Source organism: Crinia signifera, chromosome 6 (genome assembly GCF_055691185.1).
Source record: "Crinia signifera chromosome 6, ASM5569118v1, whole genome shotgun sequence".
Lineage (NCBI taxonomy): Eukaryota > Metazoa > Chordata > Amphibia > Anura > Myobatrachidae > Crinia > Crinia signifera.
In genome coordinates, this window is record NC_139222.1 from 274,130,151 (window position 1) to 274,144,620 (window position 14,470).

The 14,470-nt window shown below is 46.8% G+C and overlaps 1 protein-coding gene across 3 annotated transcripts in view; it reads left to right on the forward strand.

The window, feature by feature from the left end:
* LOC146009362 (alpha-1-macroglobulin-like) overlaps positions 1–14,470 on the forward strand; it is a 177,408-nt gene that overhangs the window by 61,693 nt on the left and 101,245 nt on the right. For all 3 annotated transcript variants that reach the window (XM_083149660.1, XM_083149659.1, XM_083149661.1), the window contains 4 exons: positions 4,873–5,015; positions 7,492–7,641; positions 8,831–8,986; positions 13,354–13,468. In XM_083149660.1, the coding sequence (XP_083005786.1) occupies positions 4,873–5,015; positions 7,492–7,641; positions 8,831–8,986; positions 13,354–13,468 (564 nt within the window). The remainder of the gene's footprint in view (positions 1–4,872; positions 5,016–7,491; positions 7,642–8,830; positions 8,987–13,353; positions 13,469–14,470) is intronic.

Here is a 14,470-nt window from a genome sequence, read left to right on the forward strand (position 1 = left end):
TACCCCTTATACAAATCATGCAGCACAATAGTAACCCCCTTATACTGTACTTGCCTCTTACACAATATGCCACATGGAATGAGCCAAAATTCACACGGACTGAGACAAAATTCACACTATGGCACACGGATTGATTCATAATTCACGTTATGTCACACAGATTAAGGCAAAATTCACATTTTGCCACATGGATTGACCCTAAATAAACACTATACAAAACAAATTGAGCAATGATGCACTGGGGCATTGCGCGCCGAAGGCCCAGCAATTTGAGATCAACCTCAAGCTTCTGTGATGCCGGAGGAGGAAACTGTCAGCCGTTGGAAACGGGGTGGGGTTGGAATTAGCGTGTTCCATGTTATCCTATGGGCAAAACGTTCCAGCTTTGCCTGGCGGTATCTCTGGTTCCCGGGAGGCTAGCAACGCGGGGCCAGGCTTGTTGGAAAGCTCTGGCCCTCAGCTACAAAATGGGCCTATTTAGAGAGTGGGCCTGGAGCTGTAGCTCCATCAGGCCCATTGTTAATCCGGCCCTGCCCAGAATTGGGGCTAGACTTTTGTTATTTACTGTTAATTTCTGTTCTTCAATTTATGTTGAAAGTAAATCATTATTCCGTTTATTTACCTGCGATGGATCCTGACTGAGCACCTAGATACTGCACAAGATCCCCTCTCTACTGATCTAATTACCCCAAGTCATATATATATATATATATATATATATATATATATATATATATATATATATATATATATATATATATATATACAAAAATGGTCAGGAATTGCGCTAGATATGGTTTTCCAACCAGCTGCACCTCTGGAGCGACTCTCCTGTTAGTGAGAGACAAAAGTAGGATGCACAAAAAGGGGGGTGTCCAGAGTGCGCTCAAGTGATACCACTTAGCCACAGAGCTAGACTAAAAGTCCCAAATCAACGTGATCCTGGAGTCACTTATATTCAAATGAAATGTTCATGAACTTCATAAATGAAACCGAAGACCTCGAGTGTAAAAACCAATTCTTTATTGGAAGCCCAACGCGTTTCGTCTACACGACTTCATCAGGGGCATGGCATGGCCTAATACAGGCCAGAAATCCGGAGAGTAATGGCAGTAATGGACAATTTTTCCTTTTATACGTATAATCAGTTAAAATCCGAATAGGTAGAAACGAAAAATAATGATAACCAAGGATGACAATCCAAGACCAGGTATTTCACAAGACACTTCCTTCAAAGGTCAATACAAGAAAAGCTTTATGTAGCCCAATGTATGAGATCCAGAGATTAAGGAAAAAACCTACAGGTTTGGAGGTGGGAATTTCCGTTCTCTCAATCAGTTAAAAATAGTAGTAAAATCCGCAATAGAGGAGTGTAGATGCTTACTCCACTGCAGCTAGAGTAAGCATCTACACTCCTCTATTGCGGATTTTACTACTATTTTTAACTGATTGAGAGAACGGAAATTCCCACCTCCAAACCTGTAGGTTTTTTCCTTAATCTCTGGATCTCATACATTGGGCTACATACAGCTTTTCTTGTATTGACCTTTGAAGGAAGTGTCTTGTGAAATACCTGGTCTTGGATTGTCATCCTTGGTTATCATTATTTTTCGTTTCTACCTATTCGGATTTTAACTGATTATACGTATAAAAGGAAAAATTGTCCATTACTGCCATTACTCTCCGGATTTCTGGCCTGTATTAGGCCATGCCATGCCCCTGATGAAGTCGTGTAGACGAAACGCGTTGGGCTTCCAATAAAGAATTGGTTTTTACACTCGAGGTCTTCGGTTTCATTTATGAAGTTCATGAACATTTCATTTGAATATAAGTGACTCCAGGATCACGTTGATTTGGGACTTTTAGTCTAGCTCTGTGGCTAAGTGGTATCACTTGAGCGCACTCTGGACACCCCCCTTTTTATATATATATATATATATATATATATATATATATATATATATATATATATATATATATATATATATATATATATATATATATATATATATATATATATATATATACTGTTCCAGCAGTCACTGGGTTTTTGGCATGGAGCCGCCCAGCGACAGTGGAGAGGAGAACCGAACTGCAGGGGCCCAGGCTACAGCAGGAATGACAGCCAGGCACACCCCACGCGGGTGCCAGCAGGGGAGCATTAAAAGGACCAGCAGCGCTGGAGATGCTGCTGCTGTCTCCAGCGTCCTCCTAGCGTGAGAGCGCATGCACCGGATCAGTGCTGCCGGGCCGCGGCTCTGGCGGTTGGAGGAAGCTGGTAGCAGCAGCGGCGTCTCCAGCGCCAATAATACTCACTGTCACTCCTTATGCGGCGCTGTGCGCTCCAGAGCCGCAAAAAAAGGGGAGAAGAGCCGCATGCTACTCGCGAGCCGCGGGTTGGCCACCCCTGTTATAGACACTCCCAATGGGTATGGTGGCTGCAAACAGTTCTCTGGGTTTTCCGTTTTCTGACGGACTTTCTACTAAATGTTTGTCAGTGATGAAACTTTGGGGCAGATTTATTAAGCTCGGTGAAGTGATAATTTGGCTGGTACTTTTTCACCGGCCAATCAGCTCCTAACTGTGAAGTTACAGGCTTGGTTTGAAAAAGACAGGTAGGACCTGATTGGCCGGTGATAAAAAACAGACACTTTGGGGGAAATTTACTAATATGAAAAACCTAGTTTTTCGTATTTAGTATTTTCCCTACGACTGCATACGACTGTTTCAGTCGTATGCAAAGTCGTGTTCCGGAGGGGGATTTACAAAGCAGTCATATACGACTGCTTTGTAACCCTCCGATGTCGTAGTAATTCGTATTAGCTGGCCATATATACGGCCGCTAATACGAATTAGTAGAGGCAGTCTGCACGGATCAGTCAGATCCGTGCAGGCTGCAAGGTGTAAAAAAAAAATAGAAAAATAAATAAATAAAAAAGCTGAAAGAGCCGGGGCCGATAATTAAAAATCAGGGAACCCGACAAATAGGGGTTCCCCAATTTTTAACAACCAGCCCCAGGCTCCAGGTCTGGGGCTGGTTCCCAAAATACGGGGGACAAAATGACTAGGGGTCCCCCGTATTTTAAGAACCAGCCCCAGGCCAAACCAGCCAGCAGGGTAATGTCACAGCCGGGGGGAGACTTTTTATACAAGTCCCCCTGGCCAAAGCATTAACCCCCTGACCAGTCAGCCTGGCCAGGGGCCCTGGGGGAGTGTGGACCCCCCCAATAAAGGAATCATAGTTGCTGGGACTCATAGTTCCACAGTTTAAAACAATAGTTTATTCATCTATTTTTTTACACCAGTATCAGCCCGGTGACCACAGCCCAGGGTCACCGGGGACAGCACCAGGCGTCAGCCTGGTCAGGTAAGTCCTGGAGGGGGGCTCCAGGACTTACCCGACCAGGCTGACGCCTGGTGCTGTCCCCGGTGACCCTGGGCTGTGGTCACCGGGCTGATACTGGTGTAAAAAAATAGATGAATAAACTATTGTTTTAAACTGTGGAACTATGAGTCCCAGCAAGCCTCCCCCGCAAGCTGGGACTTGGAGAACCACAAGTCCCAGCCTGCGGGGCATTAAAGGTCCCGCTGAGTCTTGTAGTTCCACAGTAAAAAAAATAGTTCAATAAATACACACTGACACACCAGAAAAATAAAAGTTTAATACATACATTACACACATACTGATACTTACCTATCAATATAATAAATGTCCCCCGGCTGTGGCATTACCCTGCTGGCTGGTTTGGCCTGGGGCTGGTTCTTAAAATATGGGGGACCCCTAGTCATTTTTTCCCCCGTATTTTGGGAACCAGCCCCGGACCTGGAGCCTGGGGCTGGTTGTTAAAAATCGGGGAACCCCTATTTGTTGGGTTCCCTGATTTTTAATTACCGGCCCTGGCTCTTTCAGCCTGGTGCTGGTTACAGCTGTGGGGGGGACCCCACGCTGTTTTTAAAAAAAAATGTATTTATTTTTCTTTTTTTTTACACTAAAGCCTGCACGGATCTGACTGATATGATGGATCTGACTGATCCGTGCAGGCTAAAGCCAAATACGACAGGGAAATCAAGGTGTATTTTCCTGCCATATTTTCGTGGCTGTTTCACGCCAATTAGCAGCCGTATTATCAATACGGCTGCTTAGTAAATCAGGAACCACCATTCTTTTAAATGGGGATTCCTGTCGTATCCTATCGATGGTATAGACATTCGTATTTGTAAATACAAATACGAATGTCCCATCTTTAAGAATACGAATTGCTGTATTTTGGGGATAGTAAATCCCGAAAATACAAATGTGTAAAAAATAGGTGTATTTCTGCCTACGAATACACCTATTTTTTACAAATTCATATTAGTAAATTTCCCCCTTTATCACTTCACCAAACGTAATAAATCTGTTCCTTCAGTGTCACAGCATAAGTGATATAGGGACAGATTTATTAAGCTTGGTAAAGTGATAATGTGGCTGGTACTTTATCACCGGCCAATCAGTTCCTACCTGTCATTTTTCAAACCAAGCCTGTAACTACATAGTTGAGAGCTGATTGGCTGGTGATACCAGCAACTTTATCACTTCACCAAGCTTCAGAAATCTGCCCCATAAATCCTTAAACTAATGTTCTATAAGTGTTCCAACTTAAATGATGTATCATAGAGTATCTTTCGGTATCTTTGGCATGGTACTTCCTTTTGGTGTTCTCCAGGGTCCTCAGTTGGTACACTCGTGGATCGATGTGATATGTACAAAAAAGAGAAGTGTCAGTACACTTAGGCACTGCACACGTTCCCCTCTCTAATGAGGAGCTAATTGCCCATATATATAGAGAGAGAGATGGTGATGTGTAAGTAATATCGTTTTTATCCTCACAGGAAAGAGCGGCTCTTTCAACCTTCCAATTTCTGTAACCTCCCAACTCGCAACCAGCGCTGATCTTCTTGTGTTCGCAAGCGTGGACCAGGAGCTCATTACAGACACTGTGTCCTTGAACATACAGCCCTGCTTTAAAAATGAGGTAAGTGCAGTGTCTCAGGCATCTTATCTTCATCTGCTCAGCTGTGCTCTTCACAATGACCAGGGAGATGTATTAAGCATTAAAGAGCTATATACTGTAAGTGTAAGTATACTGTATCCAGCACAGTAATTGAAACGAAAGACAGGCTGATTGGTTGTTTTGGGCAATTCCTCCACTTTCTCTCTCCTCAATGTTCGATACATCTCCCCATGGCCGTGTGAGTGGGTGACATTTCCTTCCTCGCGGTGCCACAAAGTCACTGAGTAAATGGCGTGAGACCTGCACCTGTTAGAGAGGAGGGGAGGGGGCCTGGATGGAGATGGCAAACAGGCCCTCTTCTCTTGATACACCCCTAATGCTGATGATGTCACTAGCAAGACACATCTGATTGGCTGATTGTGCTTTTACTCACCGAGCAGGCCGGCGTTATATTAAAATAAAAATAAAAAAGACCAACTAAAATAGAAAACACCTTTAACCCAAAAAATAAAAATAAGCATGAAAGCAATTAGAATACAAAATAAAATATAACAAGCTGAAAACAACCCATACCTGCCTACTATTTATCACTCATCTCCAGGAGGCTACATGTTGGGGGCGGGATGAGGCTGACGTCACCAAGCCCCGCCCCCATGACAGCCAGCTGCATTAATTCGTGGGTCCGCAGATTGGGGGAGGGGCTAAAATGATGTGAAATGACGCGACACTCGTCATTTTATCCGGTCCCCGTGCACCCGCGAAAATTCTGGATTTTATACAGCGGGGAAGGGAGGAGCTGGGGGCTGCGGCGGTGATGTGGGAGACTTGCCCACCTTCCCAGGGGGCCCGTAGGCAAGTATGAAACAATCTCATTCAAGGTTGTTATAACTGGCATTATTAATACTATAAGTAACTCAGTCACACAGTATTAATAATGCCAGTTACAACGATCTTCGAATGAGATTGTTTTTAGCTTGTTATTTTATTTTGTATTCTAATTGCTTTCATGTCTATTTTTATTTTTTGGGATGAAATTTGTTTTCTAGTTTAGCGCAGTTTGTCTTCTTTTTCTTTTTTTGATTTCTATATGTGTGGATAAGTACCCATATTGGACTGTTCCTTGAATAGAACATTTGTTTTTATTTGAAATTTGATATTCTGTGGTCCGGCAGTGCATAGCAATTCTCTTCTTTTTAGGTGTTCTATTGGTATTTGTGTAATAACTGGGCGCCCGATGTTATGATCGGGTCGGAAAAATCGCATCGCATGCAACCAAATCGCATGCGATGGGATGCGATCGACGCGATTTTCCCATAGGATTTAATATTAAATGGTCCTGTTCATATCCCCACTATCCAAGAGGGCATGGAGTTGATTTTATATAGCGTTGTCGAGCGCAGCGAGCCACCGAGCCCGAAGCGTGGCGAGCGGACGCGGAATACATTTTAAGTAATCCACGTCCCCTCGCTTCAGGCTTGTTGACTCGCTGCGCTCGCCACGCTATATAAAATCAACTCTATGCCCACTTGGATAGTGGAGGTATGAAAAGGACCATTTTAACATTGAATCCTATGGAAAATCGCGTCAATCGCATCGCATGCGATGCAATGCAATTTTGCCGAAAATCGCGTTGCATCGCATCTGATTGTATACCTTAAGTTAAGGCATACAATTAAATAATCGGGCGCTCAGATATTACATAAGTACCGTTCTATTTGTTGTGTATGTTTTATATTGTTTTGTGAGGATATTTAAGCAAGCAGTTTATTTATATTTTAGTACATGTATAGGACAGCTGTATTGAAGTGAGACAACTGCTACACAAATACACGCAATACTCAAGCACTGTATGAGCACAAACAATATAGACACACCACACAGACTAGAATGGGTTATATTTTGACATACATTTGCTCGTCAGCCACAGTATTTAAACTAAAGATGTGCGTGGCCCTCCATGTTTTGGTTTTGGATTTAATTGATCATCGTTATTTTGGTTTTGGCAAAAAAATAGAATAAACCTCATTGATAATAATTAAAAAACAAAAAAAATTGTTCCAAACTTCTAAATTTATATGATTTTTAACCTCCAATTCCGAACCGTGGGAAAATCCAAACCGGGTTTTTAGTTCAGTTCAAAGCCACAACAGTCAGGTGGATCGAATTTCTGGAGAACCGGAACACACATCTCTAATTTAAATGTCGTTGGGTAATAGCATAATGGCGGAAGTATCTGAACTACTCTTTAAAAAGTATCATACTGAAGGAATAACTGATATTTGAAAACTGTCCTGGTGTAGATAATATTAAGCAAAAGAATTGTGTAAGTACTGATACAAATGTAATATTCATAAATAATAAGAGGATCGGGCAGGCAGGGTGGACTGGTAGGCCTTCATCTTCATTTAATATATGATGTTTCTATACCAGATGCTGTGTGTTTTGGTGGAATAGGCTTATTTCATTTTCGACTTGCTATCGTCTCTCTTATTTTTAGGTTACTCTGAGCGTCAATGGCACCATTGTGGCTCCCGGTTCCGACATTAACTTCCATATAACGGCTGCTCCAAGTTCAATGTGTTTTCAAAGAGTGAGAGATATCAGATTGGACTCAATAAATCCATATGAGGCATTCAACCCTGCTGCTGTAAGTGTCTCTAGCAGAAGACAGGCTAGGTTATATTTATAGGCTATGTCTTACATAATGCTAGTATCTGTCTGTCTAAAGGCCCACATACACTATGCGATTTGGGCCCGATTTCGCCTGAATCCGGTGGACGGGGCTGAGAAATCGGGTGCAATCAACCCCAAAAGCATCTGTGTGACATCCGATCCGATGCTCAGTCCCGTGCGCATCGGATCATAGCTGGAGATTTTACGTGCTGCACCTAAGATTTCTTGGTTGGACCCCCTCCTGGCGGCAAGGAAAAGGGGTCGCATGCAGAAGTACAACGTGCGATCCTGCCCAGGCAGCTCAAGGGGGATTGAATGCAACTTCTTGGAGGTTCTCTGAGTCACAGATTGGTGGTAAAATGGGAATACACTAGCCAATGTGCAGATCCCTGATTTGATCAGTGCACCCCTTACAACCTGAGAACATTTTTGCTGCGTGTGCTTTCTTCTGATACTCTACTATAGGATCAGGAGTCAGGAATGACATAGTTTGTGCAGCATCCTCCCAATGTCGCCACTGTAGGATTGTTTGAAGCAGTGGCGTAACTACTGTAAGGCAGCCCCAGCAGCTGCTTGGGGGAGCAAGCAGCAGCGGGGTCTGTGTGGGCGCCGGCACCCGCTCGAAGCACTGACATGCTGCTGCCTGCCACTGCCCACTGGCGGCGAGTCATCCACAGCGCGGGTGCAGCCATGGCAGAGACAACAAATCCCTCCGGCTATTGGCTACTGTGTACAGGATGGGCGGGCAGATGGGCGTGCTAGGGTGGCCTGGGATGCATCAGAGCCAAGGGAAGCAGCAGTGTCTGCTGGTCTCTCTTCCTCTCTCCTGCTTCAGCCTCTCCGTTATGCCTGTGACGTCATTACGTCACACGCTGGGGAAACACGCTGGAGAGGAGGGTGGGGGGCGCCACAAACTTTTTGGCAGGGGGGAGCAAAATTTATAGTTACGCCACTGGTTTGAAGCCATTGGATACAGTAGCGGTTAGCGGTGTGGGTTAGAGATGGAATCCGGCATGGAAATAGAATAATTAAAACCTGAGAGACTTATGTGCAATTTTTATTTTATTTTTTCAATATGAAATAATTCTTATCAGCCTGGTAGGTGGGCACAAGAGGGCAAACAAGGCAGACATGCATGTAACTTCTATTTATCTGCATTACAGATTTACAGTATGGTTTCGGGTTCCGGATATTATGGAAACAATTTAGAGGAGACTGATTACCAGTGTGAGGATCCAAACAATCTACACTTTTGTGATGGACTGTACTTACGTCCTGAGAGCAGCCCAACGGACGGAGACTCTTACAATAACATCAATGTAAGGACAGGCTGATGCCGACTATAGCACTGTATGGGGATACCTCTGTATTCTATTCTATAGTACTGTATATTACAGTTTGAGACCTGTATTCAATCCCAGGTGAAACTGTTTGTGCGAATTCGATTCACCCTATTCAATCCTAGTGCTGACTTTTCCAGCATCCAGCGAAAACCGCGTGCATCGGCGAAATTTCCACAAATTCACGTGGCTTTGGTGAATTTGCAGCCGTTTTTGCGGCCATTTTCACCCGTGGCAATCCCCCTTGCCCCCCCCCCCAAAAAAAGTAAAATGGCACGGGCAAAAATTCCTTAATTGAATACTGAAAGGGGAAACTTTACCGTTTTTTACACCTGGCTACGATGGCGTAGATTTACTAAAGCTTCTTAAACAGACAACTGGTGGTGTTTCCTATAGCAACCTATCAGATTGAGCCTTATCAAAAACCTTGAGTCCTATTGGAGAAAGAGCGACGTATAAAGAAAATTGTTATCATTTCTCTACTGCATTCTGAATAAATAAGAAATAATCTAATTGGTTGCCATGGGCAACATCACCACTTGTCTGTTTTAGAAGCTTTACTACTGTAAATCTAACCCCCAAGTCTTTTTTTTTTTCAATTATATTAATAAAAGATACATATTAGGTCTTATGTATCAACAAGTATTTGTAGGCTGTCTCCTGAAAAAATCCTATTTTAATGGGACTGCCAGTAAACATTAAACTTCTGTCAATGAGGCATGGCCACAGCGTCTTGGGTTCCTGGTTACGCCTCCCTGGCCAGTCTGGGCCTTAATTTACCTATACTGAGAAGGGGAGGAGCTGTGGCCAGTGCTCTCTGGGTGTGGCCATTGTGGGATTAAGGATTATGGGCACCGCACAGAGGGCCAGATGCCCCGTGCACACATAAGCACACCCACACAGATCCTCATTGCCACACCCCCAGGAGGAGGCATCATCCCCCTGGCCACACGTACCGGCGTCTGTTAAACCGTATCCCTGAGTAGATGTCTTGCGCTGATTGCAGTGCACATAGGAAGCCGCCTGCCCCGTATACAGCACCAGCACCATCCGGAGGAGGGAGCGCTGGCAGACCATTTTTGCAGATGGCTGTGTAGGACCAACAGGGGCAATACGGAAGGCTGGGGGGAGGTGTGGTGTGGGGATGCCGCCTCCTCCTGGGTGTGTAACAGTGAGGATCTGTGTGCTGATGGCATGTGGCCATCTGTGTGGTGCCCACAATTGCTGTCATTGTTGCAGCCACCTGGCTATTGCCCCAGTACAGCAGGTGATGGGGAGAGCCCTCGCATACCTCCCACCTGTCCCAATTTTCATGGGAACGTCCTCGCAGAGCCACTTGCTTTGCCCCACAGTGGTGAAAACTGGGGCATGGCCTCACAGGAGCGGTGCGAGTATAGGCCGCGCCCCATTGCCGCTAGGCCATGCACCCAACTAACTCTAGCGTCCCTCTTGGCGTTAGTCCAATGATGCTCTGAGCATCTCTGTGGCCCTGTGTTTGCTGCCACTTGCTGTGTAGATGGATGTACAGCCCAGCTGTGATGTTTCCAGTCACCTCCATTTGCATAGTGCATGCTGATTGGTTGATTATGATAAACTCATTGCGCTCGGCCCCCATACGAGGTAGGGCGATGGTGACTATACGTAACCTTCCGGGAGAACTGTACTACATAATAGTGCAAACTGCAGAAGAATTCGTCCAGCGTTTTTTGATATTAGCGCATACAGACAGACAGACAGAGAGAGACGCGCTTCTGGGACTTTGCTTTATACCAGCTCAGAGCAGAACCAGATGGAGGCTGGGGCACAGGCTGGCAGCTGGAGACTGTGGTGGGGGGAGGGGGGATTGGTCTTGGGTTTAATGCCTCTCTGCTTGTATCCCTGGCCACCGGCCGCAAGCGAGGGCAGTTTTTGCATGTGTCCGGTGGGAGCAGCATAGATGTAAGGAATGGGTGGGGGGAATGAGGTAAGAGGAGTGTGTAAGACTGGGGGTGGGGTGGGGGGGTGGGGGTGGAGGCATAGGAGGAGTACATTGTGTTTTAGGGGCACAAGAAGGCACCCGGGCTGAATGTTGGGGTGTGTGATGAAGAGCAGGGGGCATGGAGTGGGTGGCTGGGGTAGGCGGTGTGTGATGGGGAGCAGGGGGCATACAGGGGTGCCGGACGGGGTCCCGACAGTCGGGATCCTGACAGTCATTAACTTGACGTCGGGATCCCGACTGTTAAAACACCGACGGCCGGGTTCCCGACGGCTGGCGGCTATTCTCCCTCGTGGGGGTCCACGACCCCCATAGAGGGAGAATAGAATAGGTGGCGAGCCCACAAGGGGCTTTGTTGCGCTGGCCATGCTGTCTGAGTCCGGCCAGTCGGGATCCCGACGTCGCGCTAATGACTGTCAGGATCCTGACTGTCGGACCCCTGTACCACACCCGAATACAGTAGTGTGGCTGTGTGATGGGGAGCAGGGGGCATAGAGTTGGGTGAATGAGGCAGGGTGTGTGAGATGGGTAGCAGGGGGCATAGTTTGGGGTGTCTGTGGCAGAGGGTGTGTGATGGGCAGAAGGTAGTGTGTGATGAGGAGCATGGGGCATAGAGTGGGGTGGCTGAGGCAGGGGGTGGGTTATGATAAGCAGATGGCATAGAGTGAGGTGGCTGCGGCAGGGGTGTGTATTAGGTAGCAGGGGGCATAGAGTGGGGTGGCTGAGGCAGGGTGTGTGATGGGTAGCAGGGGGCATAGAGTGGGGTGGCTGAGGCAGGCAGTGTGTGATGGGTAGCAGAGGGTATAGAGTGGGGTGGCTGAGGCAGGCAGTGTGTGATGGGTAGCAGAGGGTATAGAGTGGGGTGGCTGAGGCAGGGGTGTGTATTAGGTAGCAGGGGGCATAGAGTGGGGTGGCTGAGGCAGGCAGTGTGTGATGGGTAGCAGGGGGCATAGAGTGGGGTGGCTGAGGCAGGCAGTGTGTGATGGGTAGCAGAGGGTATAGAGTGGGGTGGCTGAGGCAGGGGGTGTGTGTTGGGGAGCAGGGGGCATGGAGTGGGGTGGCTGAGGCAGGCAGTGTGTGATGGGAAATAGGGGGCATAGAGTGGGGTGGCTGAGGCAGGGGGTGTGTGATAGGTAGCAGGGGGCATAGAGTGGGGTGGCTGAGGCAGGGGGTGTGTGATAGGTAGCAGGGGGCATAGAGTAGGGTGGCTGAGGCAGGGGTATGTAATAGGTAGCAGGGGGCATGGAGTGGGGTGGCTGAGGAAGGGAGTGTGTAATAGGTAGCAGGGGGCATAGAGTGGGGTGGCTGAGGCAGGGGGTGTGTAATAGGTAGCAGGGGGCATAGAGTGGGGTGGCTGAGGCAGGGGGTGTGTAATAGGTAGCAGGGGGCATAGAGTGGGGTGGCTGAGGCAGGGGTGTGTAATAGGTAGCAGGGGGCATAGAGTGGGGTGGCTGAGGCAGGGGGTGTGTGATGGGTAGCAGGGGGTATAGAGTGGGGTGGCTGAGGCAGGGGGTGTGTGATGGGTAGCAGGGGGTATAGAGTGGGGTGGCTGAGGCAGGCAGTGTGTGATGGGTAGCAGAGGGTATAGAGTGGGGTGGCTGAGGCAGGGGGTGTGTGTTGGGGAGCAGGGGGCATGGAGTGGGGTGGCTGAGGCAGGGGTGTGTAATAGGTAGCAGGGGGCATAGAGTGGGGTGGCTGAGGCAGGGGTGTGTAATAGGTAGCAGGGGGCATAGAGTGGGGTGGCTGAGGAAGGGAGTGTGTGATTGCAAACTAAAACTGAAAAACTTTCTCATTGAGGGTAATATTCTTACGGTACTTTTGTGGTAACTGGAAAAACTGCTTTAATACCCAGAATCCCAATGATTCCCTCAAATGTACTGTTTAATATAAACAAGTCCAGTTCCTGATAACAGTTTGCTTTGCCAGGACCATAAATACAGCACAAGGACTAACGCTTCATTTAGCTGGAAGTGACCTGAGTGGGGAATGATTTTTCCCATGGACAACTTAATTTGGCCCTTACGCATATTACATAAAATAAATCTTTTTGTGCTCACGTCTGAAGGAAAAATTACAAATGTGGTCAATAAAGAATTCTATAAGTCACTCATTTCTTATTTAGTCAAAGGGGAATGGGGAGCGGGGGCTCTGCCTACCTTTCCAGGGGGCTAGGAGGCGGCCCCAATTTTTGGGAGCCTCCAGGCCATTCCCGGGAGGGTAGGCAAGTCTGATTCAGCTCACTTAGCAAGGGTGCAGTGTAATTACCCAAATATCAAACATTCAATTAATTTATTCATTCATTTAAACAGTTGACTAACCCACCTGCAGTTTCCATGAAATATAACCAAACTGACTCATGTTTACATTGCAGGGCCTTGGTTTGACCTGTGTGACAGATCTCCGGGTGAAGAGAGTGGTGGTGTGCGGTGAGCCTAGCAATCCAATCAGCGTCCATCCTTTTTTTACCACGGCGCTATTCAAATCAGGTAAATTCATCTTCTGCTGCATAGAGTAAGGCCTATCCACCGGTCTGTGGGGGCCCTGGACAACAAACTTGTGGGGGTACTTATCAATAAAAGGGATATAATGGTTGTTATAAAAATAAAGTGCTAACACTGACTTGTCTACAGATAATATATGCAAATGTCAATAAGCTGCGCCCTGAGATGGGAAGCAGAAGACTTACCCGTTTGAGTGCCCACCAAACATTTGAATTATCACCCCCAAAGAGTTAGGGCAATGAGAGATGCAGTTACTGTACACGATAAAGCCAGTCAGGTGTGTGTGCAAGCCGCTGGTAATGCTGTTCCACCGCCCATGCAGTTTCCTAAGCCGCACAGTGCTGCAGGAAGCAGGAGGAGTGTGGAGGCGGAGCTTGTGAGAGACATCTCACAGCTCCGCCACCACACTCTCATGGGAGTATCTGCTCCAGCCGTGCAAGCGCAGCAGAGCACGGGATGCGGTCAATTTCCCGCCGGTCAAAATCCCGACGCCGAAATCCCGGCACTTTGTCCCTCTGTGGGTGTCCTCGACACCCATAGAGGGAGAATAAATTCCCCCCCTTGTCTGGATTTCGTCGGTCGTCATTCCGGCATCGGGATTTTGATTTTGACCGCCGGGATTGATACCGGATCCCAGAACACACGGGGCCATTTTAACTTCTGCCCGTGTTTGCCCACAATATTTATGATTTGACTATGACTACGTGGATGATAATCACAGCACAATTACTACCTTGTGGTATATCACGGTATGGTAATGTATTCCTGAAACAAATTGACCCCTTAAGCAAGGGATTGAACAGGCGTTGAGATGAGCCCTGTTTACCAGCAGGAGTGAAAAAAATGGGGGAGTCAGCCCCAAAATACTAGGCAGATGATGAAAAATACATCAAGAGTCAATCATATACTCCAGGGATAAAATATCACACATTTATTAAAACACATATAATAAAATTTCAATTCAGTAATGTCATTATTATCATGGGT